General features: G+C 43.1%; 1 protein-coding gene across 1 annotated transcript in view; it reads right to left on the bottom strand.

Moving 5' to 3' along the window:
- Positions 1–17688, bottom strand: part of LOC126485023 (uncharacterized) — a 220441-nt gene extending 202753 nt beyond the window's left edge. Inside the window, exons 1-2 of the mRNA XM_050108628.1 lie at positions 17559–17688; positions 3887–4296 (exon numbers count right to left, since the gene is read on the bottom strand). Of these exons, the coding sequence (XP_049964585.1) occupies positions 3887–4296; positions 17559–17688 (540 nt within the window). The remainder of the gene's footprint in view (positions 1–3886; positions 4297–17558) is intronic.
- Positions 17689–20478: the final 2790 nt, after the last annotated feature.

The raw sequence follows: 20478 nt of genomic DNA, 5'->3' as shown, positions 1-20478 counted from the left end.
CTAGGTCCCCACTGGAGTGCTGCTCTTTTCTCCAGCGTAACTGACCCTGTTCACGCACTCCAGAAAATAAAAAAGGCACACATGGACATACTTTAGGAATGATGAACTGGTACATGAGACATAATGTACAGAGAAATGATTACAGTTTCTGAAAAATTACATGATTTACTCAAGATCGAGTGCGTCACAAACAGAGCAAGTTAAAAAAGCGTTGGTCACCTCTGGCCCTTACGCAAGCAGTTATTCGGCTTGGCATTGATTGGTAGAGTTGTTGGGTGTACTTCTGAGGGATAATGTGCCAGTTTCTGTCCAAATGGAACAAAACCTCGAACTGGTGGGACGACCCTGCGCATAACGCTCGAAACGTTCTCAACTGGACAGGGATCTGGCGACCTTTCTGGCCAAGTTAGGGTTTCGCAAGCACGAAGACAATCAGTAGGAATTATATCTGTGTGTAATCGGGCGGGCGTTATCTTGGTCATACTGTAAGCCCACGATGGCGTGCCGTGAAGGGCATCAAAACGAAGCGTAGGATATCCTCGACGTACCATGCCAGTTGGACAGACTTTGGTACCATATCCGTCAGGAGAACACCCAACAATTCTACGTGATACCGGAATAACTGCTTGCATATTGGCCACAGGTGCACAAACACGGTACTGACTTGCTCAATTTGTAAAGCTTCACCTCTTTTCTAAATCATCTAATTTTTATGAAATTAAAATCAGTTGTTTGTCTATGTAGACCCTATGTACATCACATCTACCGATTTCTAAGCCATTCGAATGTCGCATTAAATTAATTTCGGGCTGTTACATCGCATGGGAACATAAAATTTCCCTTGACAAATCATTTCCAATGGGAAACAAATGCTCTCTGTCAAATGGAGCAGTATCTCTTTGAGCTGTCTCCAGGTGCACACTGCAAAATGAAGTTGCATATATCTAACCGCTGCTCAGACTGACGTCAAATTTGAATGGAATATTGCCAACGAAGTGGGAACCGTTACGCGGTGTACTGAAAATTTTTGCGGTATGAGACACAGCTGTGCAATGTCGTAACACTGCGCACGCTCAATTTGATAATGAAACGAAGTAAATATGTACACAAAATCATAATAACTTAGGCAAGTAATTAGTAGGAAAACTTACTGATTGACCAGGAAGCGTAACAGAATTTAATCAGAAGTGGCCGAACACGATGAGGCACGGTAGCTTCTGAAGAGGTAAACGTGGCTGGCAGGCCCAGTATCGCCAGGCAGCGTTGTCTGCAGAGCATGCAAGTAGGTGCAAGGATACTCAGAAAGTCCTCGAATGAAAAGTTAAGTCGTAGCTTCAGGCGGCGGACACCCCTTCACTTTGTTTCCTGTGACCAGTCCGTCATCTGAATAAGGTAACATTAAAAATTGTCCACCTTATATTATATTTTGGCGGACAGTAGCGAATTCGCATGATTCATAAGAGTACTATTTAGAGCTTGTCTAGATGTCAGGGAACAGTAGAAAATGGTACCATTATAAACAGAGGTAATATTGGGTAAACTGTAGTGACTGACATCAATGTCGCCAAAACGTCTGGGCAGTGGGGGGACGAGTCATGGTTGGAGGAGACGCGACTCGGGAGTTGGGCCCAGTGGATGGTCTGCCTCGGTAGCTGCGGGGTCAGCGCGGCAGATTGATAACTGAAGGGGCCCAGCTTCGATTCCCGGGAAAATTGGAGATTTTCTCCGCTCAAGGAGTAAATGTTTTCTTGTCCTTACGTTCCTACCGTAGTTTCAACTGAGAAGATAATCGTCTTCAATACACTGTCGTACAGTCCTTCCATTGAATGACTAAATAGACACGAACGGAGAGCCAATAATTAGAAAGAAAAGAAAGGAGAAAACCAGGGGATGTGTGCCTAGTGCGGCTCCATCATGATTTCACGATAAGCTATGCTTGTGCTCATACTGTGCTAGGAAAATTGTCTAACTCTCGCAGACTTTAGGAATGTGCGGTGTTGGTCCTTTCGGACATGTCCGACAGAACAAAACTACGCATGGGAAAAGAATCCACCACTTTTGGCAGAGATGCACCTCCAGCGGGAATCTAAATTTAGCGAGCGTGGAGGACGTGGAGGGTGATAGCAGGTAGGTGGGAGTGTGAGTAGGCCCGGGAGCGTGCCGATAAACACTGTGTCCTAAGGATGACGCAACTGCCTCGTGAGCAGGAGATCCCAGGTTCGAATTCCGATCCTACAAACACTGTCACTCGTCACCGCAGATTAAACGTAAAGTTCCGATGCAGCTGGCGTCAACAGTTCCATTCCTCTCCTTTATCCCTAGTTTCGGGTTACATAATATCCGCTTGGTGTCTCTTTCGGATATAGCTTCGTCGTACTTATAATAGTAATTTCTCGTCCTGTTCTAAGGGGTATACAAAAAGTGCCGTATGATTGTTAGCCGCGCGTGCCGAATGATTGTTCGCCTGCCTGGGTTTTTCAACGAAGCCATAAACGCACAACGATACTGCAGTGATATTCTGTACCCATTCATAGGAGAACTTGTATTAAATGAAATACTGAACGGTTGTTTTCAACAAGATGGTGCAACCGCTCATACAGCTCGCATTTCAATGTCACTGCTTGCTGATGTTTTTGGTGATCGCATAATTTCACAGGGACTTTGGTCTCCACGATCGCCTGACCTAACACCAACTGACGTTCTCTTCTGGAGTGCAGCGAAAGCAAGTCTCTATTAAAACCGCCAAAAATCCATCGATGAATTGAAAACTGTAATATGCACTTTCACTGCTTCTCTTACCGAAGAAATGTTACAGCTTGTGTTTGGAAACATGATTAGCTGAATTGAATTGCATATTCAACAACAGAGGGGACGCTTTCAACATTTAATATGAAAATTTGCAGTTAAAATGAATATTAAATAAATTAATAACTTTTATTTCACTGAGTTTCATTTCAGTATATTCACTGTCGCATACGGCACGCGCAGCTATCAATTATACGGCACTGCGGAAAGACGTCTTGAATACCCCGTATTTGCTTATTAAGCGAGGGAACGATGTCTGTCAATATGCCGCAGTGTCACCTTTCTCTTATGATACGGAAGCGAGATTTACGATGGAGAAACGAGAGTTGTCGCCGGCGCACCATCTTCCACGGAGCAGGTTCTCTGAATGGAGCCAACACGGAAAATATCGCATTTCTTTTGATGATTCCCATTTTCCGAAGGTATTTCTTCTAGATTCTATTACACAGTAATTTTTTATGGGATCCAACGGCCTAATATGATCCTAGCAGCGTAGCTTTGAATTCTGTCGATGTCTATTGTCATGCGATTTTGATGAATGCACCTAATTCTAGAATAACAAAACTGATTGCATGAGGAAATTGAGAACTGTTCTTTTAACAGATGCCCTGCACTTTCGCAGAACCACTTTGACAAACCCAAGTGTCTCATTCACCTTCCCTGTTACTGGCTTTATGTTTTCGTCTCACTTCACATCGAAGCTCATTTCTATCGGTAAGTATTTAAACACTGTGAAACGCCCGGTGCATTTATCGACGTGTTTCTTAAGATCGTCCGAAAGGATATCCATTCCTACAGACAGCACAATCGCCAGAAAACAGTCTAATACCACTCCTGAATCTAGTAAATCTTTCAAATATGTTGTGACCATGCAAGTTCTTACTATGCCTCCTTCGAGTCCCTATTATGCATGCACCTCCGTGTCTGCTGAGAATTCGCTAGATATCAGGCATTGTATACAATTGATGAAATGCTCATCCAGCTTGAAGCGTCAGATTCAGTATGTACGTTTCTTGTCATTCACACAGTAGTAAGAAAGCTATGTATGGCTAGTTGGCTATGTGATCTGGGGGTTACTTACGACGCTCTCGCCGACGTCGGCGACTTCGCAGTGGAGTCGCGGCGTGGTGCCAGTCTGCGCCAGCACCACCGTGCAGTTCTCCGAGAGGAACACGGCCCCGCCGCCCCCGCTTGCGCCCCCGCCGGATCCGCCGTCCTTGTCGTCTGTCGGAGATTCAACGGCCGTGCGTGGTGCTGGCAGCACGATGGCGTTGTCCGGCGGCCACCACTGCTTGCTCTTAACGAGCTCTCCGCCTCCACCTCCGCCTCCGTCGCCGCCCCCATCGCTGTCCCCAGTGTGGAGGCGGTGACTGATGCCGTCCGGCACAGGCGGCTGGAAGTGGCCGTAATGGTGCTCGTGCTGTTTGTGGCGATGATGGTGCTGGTGGTCCGGGTGGTGCAGGTGGTTGCTGTGGTAGTGGCTGTGCCAACCTGTGGAGAAAGATGGCAGGTGGAGCAGTAGTCCATACGTCACGGAACATTAGAGCTGTGACAGAGATTCAAACAGCTTAGACTAACTTTTAAGATAGCTGTGACAGAGATTCAAACAGCTTAGACTAACTTTTAAGATACGAGAAAAAACTTTTACAGATGACGTTTAATTGGGAAATGGTGTGTAGTTGTCACAGTGTGTACTACAGTATTGTAATTGAACTTTTATCCTCGTTTACACTGATTTTGATTGCAATGTGAGCTGCCTTTTTGTATCATTAATAGTATTCATTGAACATTTCCTTGTCACGGATAAATGTTGAATGGACGATCACGATCACTCTATCTCTATCTCTCTCTCTCTCTCTCTCTCTCTCTCTCACTCTCCGTCAAACAGAGTTACGTGGGCCGTTGTGGTGTTGGGGGCGTATGCCTCGAATGTTAAATTATCGAATTTTGTGAAACACTGTCTTGAAAACATTTTAAGACAGCAATTTACAGTTTTCCATAGTTATTGAATGTACCTTCTTACATACACTGATCTATATTATTACTAAAATTATATGGTGGGGCATGTTATCTTTTTCTTTAAACACTCAATTTTTTTACAGAAATTTGTAAATAAATGAATAAAAAAACAAAACAACTAAGGATATTTTATTTATTCTAGTTCCATATGTGTTGAATCTCACACTTGGCATGCTACGAAATTACCAAGTCTCTACCATCCGTACTTTTTTAGAAAATGGGTTATTTATTCCAAAACATGTAGTTCAGAGATATTGAGGTTTAAAATTTTTTCATTACAAATTCTGTAGAAACTTACATTTCTGTATCTTATATACACTAGAATTGCCCTGGCCCATAGTCTGTGTCTTCTTCAGTGTCACAACAGCCCAGTGCTTACTACCTCCTTTTCTTTCTTGCTTCTTTTGTCATTTGCTGGACTGCTAACTCTGCTTCACGTACACGAAGCTCATCCATTTCCCAGAGTCCTTTAGCTGTGTTCCTTTAGCTTCTCTAGAACCTTAAGTTTTTCATATTTCCCACCATTAAAAGTTATTACAGCATCAGACACTGATAACTTTACAGTGATAAGGCCAACAAATACTTTTTAGGCACACGCCACCACACAACATTGTTGAAGGTCTCATTCACATTTTGGGTCTTCCAATGTAAAAACTTCTTTAGTAGCTAAGGATTTGACTAATTTCTGTAAATAGGTTTTATAGCCTACATTACTGCCAAAGGAAGACAATGTTTATGTGTAAATTCATGCAGAGTCCCAGAAAATTCAGCTTGCCTATATTAACACCAAGTGTTTGGTGCAGGTGTCTAATGATTCAAAGAGGAAGATCGTTAAAAGGAGAAGAAGAGGAGAAAGATATATAGATATCCATACCATTCAGACGACAACAAAACGAAGAGAAAAAGCAACTCAAGAGAGAGAGAAACGAGTTACTGATTCTAATAGAGCAAGTAAAGAGAAGACTTCACAGACGCTACCAACGAAAGCTCGTATTTGATAACTATGATGAATGGACGAAAAGTAGAGAGAACACTTTTGAGACAGAGTGCCTTATTTGCGGAGAGATAAAACAAAGCAATTCACAGCCATTGTAGTTCCCAATATATGACTGCTGAACTGTGGAGTACATGCGTAACCGAGAAATAGCATAGTTACACGCCAACGTTCAAAACGTTATTTGAAGGTCTCACACTTGTCTGATTTGAATGTACTACATACCAAAATGTTCAGGAAAGTCCCAAGTACATTATGGAGTAGTAAACAGTAAATGCCAAATTTCAATGAATTTCACGTACAATGTTCCCTTAATGTGGGGACGCCTTGATTCGAGCTGTATAAGGAGTGCAAGGTGTACGTGGGGGGGGAGGGGGGCTGGTTGGCGATGGGTTCCGTCTTATTCATGCAGTGCGGGTGCTACGTATGCTGGCGCCACATTCGCACCGAACGGGGTAGTACAGTGGTTAGCACATTTGACTCACATTCGGAGGGCGACGGTTCAAACAACCATCCTGATTTAGGTTTTCCATGATTTCGCTAAAACGACTTAAGGCAATGGCCGAGATGGTTCTTTCGAAAGGCAAGCTTTCCTTCTCCATCCCTCCCTAATCCGGGCTTGTCCTCCGTCTCTAATGACCTACTTGTCGACGAGGTCTTAAACACTAATCTTCTCGGCTACATATGCGGTTTTTATTTCGCACAGATATTCTGCATGGATGTCCGAAGTGCTTCAGATAGTAAGTTACAAGTTATAATGGCGGGCCAAGTAACTTTTAATGACTGATGCACTAAACTTCAAAACGATAAAGATATATGAGAGTATTTTTTAACACCGTAACCAATTCTTTGTAATTAACGATTATTACGTACTACTAATCGTTCTGATTCTCTACGGTAGAAATCCTCCCCTTGGTCATGGAGTCATGTAATGGCAGCTTTGTGAACGTCCTCATTGCTGGAAAATGTATTCCAGCCTCCCCTCCCCCCCAGGTTGTTCCTCCAGATCGCCCAACACTTGAAAATTACTGGACTTCCAGATAAGGTTCATCTACGTCCGCGCGCCCTTGGTCATATTGTTGGAACCACCTGACGGCTGAGTGGGTTTGTATTTGATATATATTTTACGCGGGACCGTTTACCAACAAGAATCGTAGTGGCCTGTGGACTTCCAATTTGGAGTATGTGGCCAGTGGCTGCACCATTGTGATGCACCCGTTGACTGTATACGAACAGAACCTTGTCTGAGAGAAATCTTGCACATGTACTCTCTTCTGGCAATACAGCACAGCTATTGGGCAATGGTTTTAGCGTAGGGCGAAACGTGTAACTTTGGTTTTGAAATCAATACGAGTAAGTTACGCACGAAATAAACAAGTGCATAACATACTCGTGAATGTGCTTTGATGACTTAATTTCATATGGTGTTATGGCGAAAACTACCCTCCGTCTATGGAGAACAGTGATTTTTTGTATATAATATCTGCCATAGTTCACAGTTTTCATTGTGACCCCGTTCGGCCATACATCGCCCACCGACAGAAACACTAACAAACGAAATAGGAAATTGATCATAAAATTAAAATTTCTTTATAATTAGGTTCTATTAACAACCGATGTAAGGTAAAACTATCAACTGATGCCAATATCTTGGTATTTGAGTATGAAAGGGTTCGTAAGGGTATCTACTATTGGAATCTCCGAAGCAACTTTACGCGACATTGCTAATAATCTCTCCATTCTACATTATCGCCAACCACACCTGATGAGTTTCATGTAACTCCTGTGTTGGACAAAAATCAGGTGTTCAATTTTGTGTGAATTCCTAAGCCACCAAACTGAAGAGTTCATCGGTCCCTAGACTTACACACTACTTAAAGTAACTTAAACTAACTGATGCTAAGAACAACACACACACCCATGCCCAAGACAGGACTCGAACCTCCGGCAGAAAGGGCAGCGCCATCCGTGACATGGCGTATCAAATCGTAAGGCCACTCCGCGCGGCTGTTGCACAATGATGTATTTAACTCTGCATTTTGAAATTAGCAATCTCGATACTGCAATTTGTTATAGATTACTTAGAGCAATAGGTACATCAGTGATACAATCCACTTTCTTATTCTTAGCTTCCTCCGGTTGACTGTACCTGGAGGCAAAACACTGCCGAATTGCACATGGTTCAGAAAGAAATTCGAATAACTGTACTGTCTGTGACATCAATACAGCAAATACAAAGTAAGGAGACCAAATAATATTTCAAAAAACATTGTGTCAACACACGTTGTGCATCTGTAAAACTCTAAATTTTTGAGTAAAGAAGTTAGTAGGATAAACGTATAATGTATGATAAATAAAAGTGACAGCATGGAATTCACAGAGGCTGATTCAGAAAATCTAGTGGTCCAAACTTGACCTGTTGTGCAGCGTGCATTAGTGACCATGTCCAAGCAACGCATCCGTCGCTAAGGACGCCTGTGCTGGGAAACAACTGACATCCCTTCAGTGTCTGTAGAAGACCCGCCGTCCATGATGACGATGTGCGTCCTACCTGACAGTAACTACTGGTCTGGTCGCAAACCTGGATACAGATTTCTTCAGAATGTATCGTGTGTACTGCATCGAAAACGTTTCGGTAGCCTAGAAACATTACATCAACAAAAATGGCTCTGAGCACTATGGGACTTAAAATCTGTGGTCATCAGTCCCCTAGAACTTAGAACTACTTAAACCTAACTAACGTTAGGACATCACACACATCCATGCCCGAGGCAGGATTCGAACCTGCGACCGTAGCAGTCGCGCGGTTTCGGACTGAGCGTCTAGAACCGCGAGACCACCACGGCCGGCTATTACATCAACCTGATGCCTTGTGCTGTAGTACTGATGTTAGTATGGGTGCAGCGTGCTTGTCTGAGTTTCATATGATTTATGTTTCAAAAACCTATAGTGATTTTCATGGCGAAAGTTGTTTATTCATAGTGTTTGAACTATGAGTATATTCGAATATTCTCTTACAAGTAAATGTGACGTATAAGACGGTAGCTTGTTGGTCACTTTCGGTTTTATTTGTGTTGATGGGTCTGACCTCTGCTCTTCTCAAGTCGCAGAGAATATATCCCAGACTCAAAGGAACTAATGCAAATTCTATGAAGAAGGGAGCCAACTCTCTGATTTTCCTGTGAGTAACTCAACCTTCTGGAGTGTACTCAGGTTCGTTGATAGTATCTGTAGGTTTATTCTTTATTTTGTAACTAAAATGCCGCAGCGGCTGTTACTTACAAAGCTTCCGAACAGGCCATGAAGGTTCAATGGTACCGACCGGTAGCCATGTCCTCCTTAGCCCACAGGCGGCACTGGATGCTGATATTGAGGGGCATCCTATCTACACACCGCTCTCCCGGCCGTATATCAGTTTACGAGACTGGAGCCGCTACTTCTCAATCAATGGTTCAAATGCCTCTAGGCTCTATGGGACTTAACATCTGAGGTCAACAGTCCCTATACTTATAACTACTTAACCTAATTAACCTAAGGACATCACACATATCCAAGCTCGAGGCAGGATTCAAACCTGCGGCCGAAGCAGCTGCGTTGATCCGGACTGAAGCACCTAGAACCACTCGGCCACAGCGGTCGGCCCTTCTGAATCAAGTAGTTCCTCAATTTGTCTCACAATGCCTGAATGCACCCCGCTTGCCAACAGCGCTCGGCAGACCGGATGATCCACACGATAGGTAGCCCAGCCGACAAGCGCTTAACTTCTTTGATCTGACGGGGACCGGTGTTACCACTGCAGCGAGGCCGTTGGCTTCAACAAACTGATAAGTACATCATCTTCAAGTGTTTGGGCAAGCATTTGCTTCAGTCTGAACTCCTCTGCGGTTACTTCAGTCATAATTTGTAGAATTCCTCTCTGATAAACCCAGTTCTCGATTTCGTACGAATTGTGAGTGGCGCACATAGTCTTCCTAAAATTTTACATTTACGGACTTTATCACAACACTCATAAATATTTTATTCATCCAACGAATAATACCAATCTGGTTTACTTTTCACGTAAAACGATGTGATGAAGAATTTGTATCCGCTGTTGTCTAAGGCGCGTCGTCTGACTATTAAACAAAACAAAAAAAAGCAGTTTGGGGAAATGTACAGAAATTGGGCGAAATAAACAAATCTGCAACCACTTCTTCTATTCGTTACTGTGCTAAACCAGGAACAGTTATGCGTCACGTCTTTCCATCTGAAACGGCTGACTGATAATATGAAGACGACCATAGTCTGTCAAGTGCAAATAATCGAAGAGTGGAAAAATATTTACTATGCAAGTGCAGAGACGAACTTCCTCTCCTCACTGCATACAGTAAGCGTTCTGGATCCAGTTATTTCTAACAAGAAAAACTGACAATATTTTGGGACTTTAAGAGAGAAGCATGACTACATTAGAGAAGATTTTAAGCCTTTGTCACTGCCTTGATATTTGGGACCCAGCTGGGATGGAAGTTTCTGACGTAGGCGGTCTCATAGACTTAACAATTTATAAGAAAAATAGGTTACAAATTTAAAGAAAGACATTAACTACAACTAGAACCACCGAATGATAAGATATTATTTTACACACATCAGAAAAAGGTTTCCATCACCTCGGCTGCGAGAGTTTAGGAACCTGGATATAAAGATCAATAATAAATAATGGGGGTTCCTATTAAAAAAAAAAGAAAGAAAACGCAGTTGATATACGTTTGTATATGGCAGCGCCATCTAGCGGACCATCCATAGCGCCACCTGGTTACCCCCTTCAAGCTAGACGAGTTTCGTTCTTTGTTGTTTTTTCGTTTGATGCTTATTTCGTGAGGTATTTGGCCCGGTCACTATCAATGGACCATCCTATATAGCAGTGTGTTCAAATCAATTGCCTGTCGGTAAAATGAAAATATCCTACAATCCACATCATCGAGAAATTTTTCGTGGTGTCGAACAAAGATTATAATGTATGAAAGAAACTGATTTCGAGTACTGTGGGTCGGATTTGCTAACATTCATATGAATAGGAACAGAATATTGATGACCGCTGCAGTAAATATTAGTGAATATTTCGTGCGGAACTACTAATGACTAGTACACTGCTTCGTACGCAGCAACAGTAATAATAAAAAAAATTGTGCTACTTTCGACAGTATTGACAGAAAGCAGAGTAACATTTTAAACAGGTTATGAATGACATTATACGCGCCGGTTAAGGTATTTACAAGCTAAAGCCTCTGATTTGTGTTTTATGAGTACTAAATTTGCATGTGATGTAACTATTCTTGCAAATATATTCATAACGTGTAATTTTTTAAAATAATAACTTAATAATTCATTGCGACGTTGAATTATTAAAATTGTGAATTTTATCGCAGATGATGTAGCAAATGCAATCAAGTGCTCTGGATGTTTTCAGTACTTCACGCTTCGTTTGCTTCTACAGCGTAGCCCACCAGTCGTTTTCAATTAGTAGAAGAAGAATGCTAGAGATACGGAAGACGAATATCAGATGTGGAACCCACGCAGTGGAATGCGTTCGTATGAGTATTTTCAGCGAAATATATATAATTCTTGACACGCAGGCTGTAAGAACAAAACCCAGTGCCCGCGCTGGCTGTGGGCAAATGAGCGACCCTTATCTGCTCGGATTTCACATTATCCAGTAGATGATCAATACAGTCAGTGCTTTGATCACTATTTCGGTACATGGGGACCCCATTAGCTTCCGGGATGCTGTTACTCACGGTATTACGGGAGTATTCTATGTTAATTTCTGTTTGACGTCACGTACTTAGCGAAAATAACTGCCTGTGAACGCTGGGTCATCCCAGTCTCTCTTCTCGATCGTAACATGGCTTGATTTAATTGCAACTGATGCTGCAGCTAAAATGCTGTGAAACGGTCCGTGCCTATAAATAAAGAAGTTAGGACTAAACCGATATTTTTTTGTATAAATCTCGAATCCTGTAGAGCAGGACAGTAAGGCTCGCTCGAATCACGAAGCGAGTGTATCAGTAGACTGAACTAGAGTAAATATTAGATAAGAGAGAAAACACATAAAACTGGATGTCGAGTTTTTTGTTCAAAACGTAATTTACGTAGGAGCTCGGGTAATCACTATAACTTCTGAGAAATCAGACGTACAGAATTCTATAATATCAGCTTACTTTCAGAGTAACATGCAATGTGTCGACGTATTATTTAGACGGGTACGCCAATGTCACTGATTTTGTGTTCAGGTCATGTCGTGTTTCATATTGCCAACAAGAGAGAAGAGGTCGGTTTCCGCCCTTTCTAATAGGTACCAGCACTACTTCCATGGGTTTCGGGATGTTCCATTGTCTTGATTAAATTTTCTGGATTAGAGAGGCAGAGGGAAAGATGAACGTTGTCCCAATTTCCACAGCACTTAACGAGGGGCAAGTCAACGCGGACTAAATCGTGAACACATAAAAACTGAATTGCGGAATTAAACGCATGCATGTGATGCCGACAGTCTACTCCAATATACTTAACTCACTTGTTTATGATCTGGGGAAACGATAGACAGTAGCTCATAAGCTTAGGAAGGGTCTAAGATAGTTTGCACAGTCTTACCTCGGTTTTCAGTGGGAACTATGGACGCAGTAGAAGTCCGAAAGTCTGTGAAACTGTTTTACAATGAGATAAGCTGTCGCGGAATAGGAAAGCAAATAACTGAAAAGTAGAAAGCCACGTAGATGAGATACTACCTGGGATTCTACAGAGGTTACGTGAAATAACTTGTTCCCCTCCTGTCAGTCGTTTATTGTAGGTCGCTAGAGCAAGAAGCGGTACGTACATTTAAAAACAGCGTAGGTTGCTGCCGCTTTGATGGTTATTCGGACAGATGCTCATGATCGGACTACTGACGTTAATCTGTTCGATAATTATGGATCATTGTTGATGGTTACACACTGATGTTAAAACAACAAAAAGCAACATGCATTACGCAAACAGATAAAGAGAAACGCATCTCACTCTATTTGTCAGTAAGATCCAGTGCGGCAGACAATGACACCCAAGTTGATTTCATATTCTTAGAATTCCGGAAGGCATTATACACAGTTCCACATTGCCGTTCAGTAATCCGGAGCTAAAGAGTGTCTGGCTAGATATGTGACTGGATTCAAGACATCGCAGGACACTGAAAACACGTTGCTCGTAACCTGGAACCAATTTAAGAAAAATTCGTTGGGATAATCAAGAAAATTTAACTAACCCACTGAAAACGGGCTTCAAAAGATCTTCTTAGATTGATTCTTGTGTACTGTTGAGTAGTCTTCGACCCTTACAAGTAGTATCACCAGAAGAAATACAGAAGATCAAACGAAGAGCCTAGAGTGCAGGCCCGGGGTCGACTACTAAGTGTGAGTGTTATGGAGGTGTTCAACGTACTGCAGCGGCCAATGATACAGGGCTTGTTACACGAAGTGGTTTACATCTGAAATTGTAACCGAGCAAGATACAGGATGACGTGAAACACATTACATCCTCCCACGTACGTCTTGCTAAATGAGAAAATCTAACAAATTAGACGTCATATGGATCTTCGCTGCCAATCATATGCGAAAAATCGTTCTTCCCACGTGCCTTGATGAATGGAATAGGAAAGGAAAGAGAAAGGACCCTCCACCATACATCTTGAGGTGACTTTCGGAGTTGTTGCTTTTGGGGAAGAAGACAAGACAACGAGGTCATTTGCCTGGAGCGATGTAGAGAAATCACGGAAAACCTAAATCAGGATGGCCGGACGCGGGATTGAACCGTCGTCCTCCCGAATGCGAGTCCAGTGTCTATCCACTGCGCAACCTCGCTCGGTAACAGAGACAGATCTGGAATGCTATAAAATGTTGCTATTTTCAATTAGAAACTTCCGGTTGGCTTTACCCCGGAAAACTGAAGTGTGATTTTCAAAACGGAGAGATCAGTTTTCAGTAATTCCGTGTGACCCGTCACGCATTCTTCTCCTGTGCCTAATCTGAGCGTCCAAAGTACTAATTTATTTCTTATATTCAGAGCTCTTCTCCTGAAGTTTTACTCTCCACAACTGCAAGCGATACGGAAATTAATCCTTCCCTGTCCCTTATCAATGTTTCCCGTAAGTTTCATCTCATAAAACTGAATGTTGAGGTTCTTTTTCTAAATATAATTTATTCCTTTTAGTAATTTTAGACTCGCGAGGTGAAGTTTTAAGTTCAGTAATGTGAAATAAGTCGTTCATACTAAACCGTATTAGAGTAATTTTGAATGTAACGACAATAGCTCTGGTCACCTAAATGTAAACTCCCTAAATTTCATCATGTGGCACGTGTTGTGCTTCGTATTCCAGCCTGTACTGGCTCCAAGGATAGACCTTTCAACATCATCGGATGGTTAAATACACTGGAAATTCAGCGAAACTGGTCCACCTGCGTAATATCGTGTAGGGCCCTCGCGAGCACGCTGAAGTACCGCAGCACGACGTGGCAGGGACTCAACTAATGTCTGAAGTAGTGCTGAATATTGCAAGGCTGTCCATAAATCCGTAAGAGTACGAGGGAGGTGGAAATCCCACCTGAACAGTACGTTGCAAGGCATCCCAGATACGCTCATTTATGTTCATGTCTGGGGAGTTTTTGTGGCCAGCGGAAGTGTTTAAACGCAGAAGAGTATTCCTGGAGCTACTCTGTAGCAATTCTGAAGGTATGGGTTGTCGCATTGTCCTGCTGGAATTGCCCAAGTCCGTCGGAATGCACAATGGACATGAATGGATGCAGATGAACAGACAGGATTCTCACGTACTTGTCATCTGTCGTATCTAGACTTATCAGGGGTTCCATATCAAACTAACTACACACACACCACACCATTAAAGATCCTCCACCAGTTTGAACACTTCCCTGCAGAAATACAGGTTCCATGGATTAATGAGGTTGTCTCCTTATTCGTACACACTCTATACAATTTCAACCGAGACTCGTCGACCAGACAACATGCTTCCATTCATCAACAGCCCAATGTCGGTTTATCATCAGTGGTATATGTGTAGGCCTTAAGCTCCCAAAGCCCATATTGATGATGTTCTGTTGAATGGTTCACTAGCTGACACGTGTTTATGGCCCTGCTTTGAAATCTGCAGCAATTGGCGGATGGGTCGCACTTCTGTCACACGGAACGATTTTTCATTCGGCGTTGGTCCCGTTCCTGCGGGATCTTTTTCAGGCGGCAGCGATGTTGGAGTTTTTTTTTTTCAGAATTCCTGATATTCACGGTACACTCGTGGAATCCCCACGTCCTCGTTACCTCGGAGATGCTGTGTCCCATCGCTCGCATTCCGACTATAACATGACGTTCAAGCTCACTTAGCAGGCGTAGACGTATGAAACCGGAATTTTCCTACAAACGGTGCTAGTCGCCAGTGTCGGGCCCGTGAGACGGCGTCTGCAACGCCATCTGCTTCCTATAACGGCTGACGACGAATGTCGATAAACGGTAACCCAAGTTCTTTATATCGGTATCTGTTCCAAACCCGTTAACAAGTAGAATTTTGTGCCTAAAAACTACGATTTGTGGACAGCATTGGTTTCCAGTTACCATTAGAACAAAACTGTCGAAGCTTTCGGCGAACATGCTCTTCGGAAAACACAGTCTTTCGAGTGGTTCAAAAAATTAAGAAGTGCTGATTTTGACTTGAGAAACGACGCGCATGGGAAACCAACAAAAAGTTCGAAGGCAATGCGTTGGAGGCCCTGTTGGATGAAGATGATATTCAAACTCAACAGGAACTCGCTGAACAACTGAATGTGACGCAGAAAGCAGTTTCTCTCCGGTTGAAAGCTATTATGAGAAAGGCGCAGAAAGTGGAAAAATGGGTTCCGCATGAACAGAATGAAAGACAGCAAGCAAATCGAAAGACCAATTGTGAAATGCTGCTCCCCAGGTACAAAATAAAGTCTTTTCTACATAGAATAGTGACAGGTGCAGAATAATGGGTATATTTTGAGAATCATAAGCGTCGTAAATCATGGGTGATTCCTAGACAAACCATCGACATCCGCCGCAAGAATAAACCACTTTGGAAAGAAGACAATGCTCTGTGTTTTATGGAGTTGCAAAACGTGGTGAAACCGTTAAAATGATCGCTACCAAAGGCAATCATTGGATTTAAATCGAACATTACGTGAAAACCTATGAAAAAAGGTAACAAAAAGTCTTATTGCTCCATGATAACACCCCATCAGACACCGTAAAACGAGTCAGGGAAACGATCGAGGCGTTCAGTTGGAAAGTACTAGGGCATGTCTGGTTTTCATCTATTTTCGTCACTGGTATGCGCTATCGCTGAACAATGGTTCAATTCAACATGGCTAGCTGGCTGATTCGCTTCAAAACAAGAACCGATTTTTCGCGTGGCATTCATAACCTGCCGGAAAGAATGAGTACATAGAAAAGGAGATTATTTCGAATAAAATATTACTTATGAGTTTCAGACTACAGACGTGGAATTATTGCAACCAAATTCCAGTTTCCTACTTCTACACCCAGTAAATCCAGGTAACCTGCCACTGAAGCAACAGTAAGCGCTCTGACAACTGCGCTAGCCACTTGCGGCCTTGTACAGGCGTTTCCAACCGCATCGCCGTATTATGTTCGTGTGCATATCTGCGTATTTTAATAAGAATGTGACACGGTAGCCAGAAAACCTGAAAAGCGAAATGCAAAAGCTAAGTCAGAGAATTAAAATGGGGAAATGGTTCAAATGGCTCTCAGCACTGTAGGACTTAACATCTGAGGTCATCAGAGCCCTAGACTTAGAACTACTTAAACCTAACTAAACTAAGGACATCAAACACATCCATGCCCTAAGGACTATAGGACTTAACATCTGAGGTCATCAGTCCTCTAGACTTAGAACTACTTAAACATAGCCGGCCGGTGTTGCCGAGCGGTTCTAGGCGCTTCAGTCAGGAACCGCGCGACCGCTACGGTCGCAGGTTCGAATCCTGCCTCGGGTATGGATGTGTGTGATGTCCTTAGGTTGGTTAGCTTTAAGTAGTTCTAAGTTCTAGGGGACTGCTGACCTCAGATGTTAAGTCCCATAGTGCTCAGAGCTACTTGAACCATTTTTTGAACTTAAACCTAACTAAACTAAGGACACCACACACATCCATGCCCGATGCAAGATTCGAACCTGCGACCGTAGCCGCAGTGCGGTTCCGGACTGAAGCATATAGTACCGCTCGACCTCAGCCGCCGGAAACGATTCCTCCAAGGCGACCCTGACGTCTCCCTGCAAATGCTGTAATTTTCCTCTCAACTGCACTGCGTCGAAGTATTGCTTATGACTCGCCTCTAAATCTTTCCTATCGAGGCCATCGTCATCAAGAAACCCTAACGTGGCCAATAACAACCCTTTCGACAAGCTATAGTTGGGAAGAAGATGAAGATTCCTGGATAGACGAATGTAGGGTAACATTAAAAGTAGGAAGAAAAATTGAGACGCGAGTGTGATTCATTACGAGTAGAAAGGTATTCTCTTAATAATGAAAAAAACAAATGCCAACGCCTGTGGGCGAGGGGTGCATGCTGCCTTCTCAAGCCGCCGATGTCGACGTAAAGCGTATTAAGAATGTGAACAGGTAAATACCCATTTCATTGAAATACACCTGTTAATGCAATTGGATATAGTGTTTCGCCACGCCTAATTTACCTGCTCCGGCTGAATATAATAACGAAACAACTACTGGTAATACAATAACCTTATGGAAGCGGGTCAGATCGGGAGTGGCCAGGTGCTTACATCTGGAGTGACCGGCTGACACAACAAATATTGTCACCATGGCGTTAAACATTTACCATACAGCTCGGCCCAGAAGAGGGACCAGTGGGATATAGCAAAAAGGTAGAGTCACGGCCGCTAGGTGACCTGATTCCTTCACGTTCGTTGTGGCTTATGTGATAAAAATCGATGCCACGGTAAAACAAGAACACGCGAAATCAGTATATATAAACATGCAGTCTGACAGCCACCAACACTGAAAGGGCACCAACGATGGTTTACGTGACTGCATCGATCAGCTAGGTTCTGCCACTGCTGTCTGCGGCCCTGCCATTCGCCCCTTGCTCCTGACTTCATTCTCTCCTACTAACGGACCAGTGGAACTCTTACTTCAGCCACAAGCGGTGTCAGGTCGGCATGTCGCCACTGCTCAGCTCCTATCGTCAATTCGTTCAAACACCTTGCTGTTCTCCTCAGTTGGCGTGGACAGGCACTGAGTGCCACCTGGGGCCTTCTCCAGAATGGTGGTTCTGCGAACGCCTTTACCCATTCCGCCCCTCGTCGCGCCATCTTGAGCTGCCATCCGCTGCCGAAATCAACTTCTTTGTTGATTCACTTTCACCACCATTTCCTCGACCATGCGACGCCTCAGGTGGCCAGAGAAATCGAGACACATGCAGGCTACAGGATTGCCCCACCCTCCATGTATAGCTCTCACCTTGTGGGCGTTAGCTTCTCCCAAAAATTTCACGATTGCTGAAATTTGCTAAGGACTAAAAGTGCTGTTTTCTTCGTGAGCAAATGTTGGACTACAAGCAAGCACACTCACGCTCTCCACTGTTATGCAATGTAGGGAGGCGACTGACATTTGGCAACCAAGTTCCACCACATACAGTAGATGCTAAACAACCCCGATCTACTTCCACCATAGCTACATCTACAATGGCTGCACGGACGAAACTATGAACTAACAGAAAGAAAATGGATATTTTAAACCATTCAGTGGGGGTCATCGTGATAAATTGTTACCATTCATCCATTTTGGTTCCCAATACAGTAAAAATATAGCAAGGAAGATTTTGCATATCCAGCTCAAAAACATTTCCGTTAGATGATAACTACAGATAGGAAACCTGTAATCCCAAATGCAGTATGAAAACGAAATGTAATTTAATAAATTTCAAACAAAAAAGTAAAATAAGATCCTTAATAATCATTTACGCTAGTGGAGAATAGTGGAGAAATTTTTGATCTGGTGTCTAACAAAAATAAAAAGTGAGCTCTGATTAATCTTCGAGGAAATTTGGAAAACACAAAAATTCCCAGGATAATGATAGGTAGCGATGATACATCCACTGCAAAAGAAAGGCAATAAATAAGACGTAAGAAACTACAAACGTCCAAAGTCGCTACTGTTTCGATGCATTCGGCCTCCCAGTCTGATGGGGCGGCAGTGAGAATTTGGATCGTGGAGCGAGGAGTGCCAGCATACTCAGCGCAAGGTGTGAACCGCTGCGCGCATATTATTCAGAAGACGCGAGTTCGAGTCCCGGTTCAGATGGTTCAAATGGCTCTGAGCACTATGGGACTTAACTTCTGTGGTCATCAGTCCCGTAGAACTTACAAGTACTCAAACCTAACTAACCTAAGGACATCACACACATCCATGCCCGAGGCAGGATTCGAACCGGCGACCGTAGCAGTCGCGCTGTTCCGGACTGAGCGCCTTAACCGCGAGACCACCGCGGCCGGCAGTCCGGGCGTTGGTACAAATTTTCGCTGTCCGTTTCAGTCTATATACATAAAATCATATCTGTATGAACCCAGTACGCTCTCAGAAACTGTGTCATTTCATTAGTATAAAATCTTGTACTTTTTATCAATGTTCCTTTTATTACGGGATTGAGGGTAGTAATTTGGCTTAAGTACTCAACATCTATCACTTGGTGAGCGCAATTGTGGGGAGGTAGCTGGAGCAGGCATTATTTGAGCCATGTAGCGGGCTCTTTTAATAAATTCTGTAAGCTAATTTGTCGATATCATCTGAGCGCCGGTGCTCCACATTAGCTAATCGCCACGGGCTGTTATGGCATGTTACGATATGACGAACAAAACAAAAGTAAATTAAAGAATCAAAGAAAGCTCTAGAAGTTTGTGTTTGGATTATAGTAAAGGAAAACAATCGAAAATATCCTTGAAGGAACGCGTCCCTGTGAAAACTCCAGGGAGCTTTTTGTGATCAGCCGCGAAGCTTCGGCCACTTAAAAGAGTTGGCGATTCGCTTACAAACCCTAGGAGGATTTCGATCTTAAGTAGCATACAGCAGAAGGTAGTAACGTAAGCCAGCGTCAGAATTAATTAACAATAAAATGTTTCAGGTGCAAAGGGGTTGGGCACACACAAAGGAAGTTTACAGATATGAGAAGCTTAAGCGATATATCACGGTGAATTAAGGGGATTCCGGGAGGGGGCCCCATTGTAGAAGGATTATTGCCATTCCTAGTGATGCAGTCTCGTTTGTATGTGTTGACAATAGGTGACGAGCCCGTTCGTGGTCTTCTCGACAATGGACGTTCTGTTTTCGGAATAGTGATGACTGAGCATCCGTTTGGCGATAGCGTTGTTATATCTTGGAATTGTACAGTGGGGTTGAGTGTTGCAAGCTACTCACTTTCAGAAAGATGCGGATTTTTGGGTACTACTAAAGACTCAAATTACTGTTATTACGTGGATATTCCAAGTTTTTAAAGTGACATATAATCTGTATTTGTTGGCCATTTCAGGTTCTGGCTTCATCTATAACGTTGGGATAGTTAGTCAATGGAGTGAGGGAAAGTTATGAATTTGAATG

The sequence above is a fragment of the Schistocerca serialis genome, chromosome 6, assembly GCF_023864345.2.
Source record: "Schistocerca serialis cubense isolate TAMUIC-IGC-003099 chromosome 6, iqSchSeri2.2, whole genome shotgun sequence".
Classification (NCBI taxonomy): Eukaryota; Metazoa; Arthropoda; class Insecta; order Orthoptera; family Acrididae; genus Schistocerca; species Schistocerca serialis.
The sequence above is the reverse complement of the archived record's forward strand: the minus strand, read 5'-3'. Positions and strand labels throughout refer to the sequence as shown.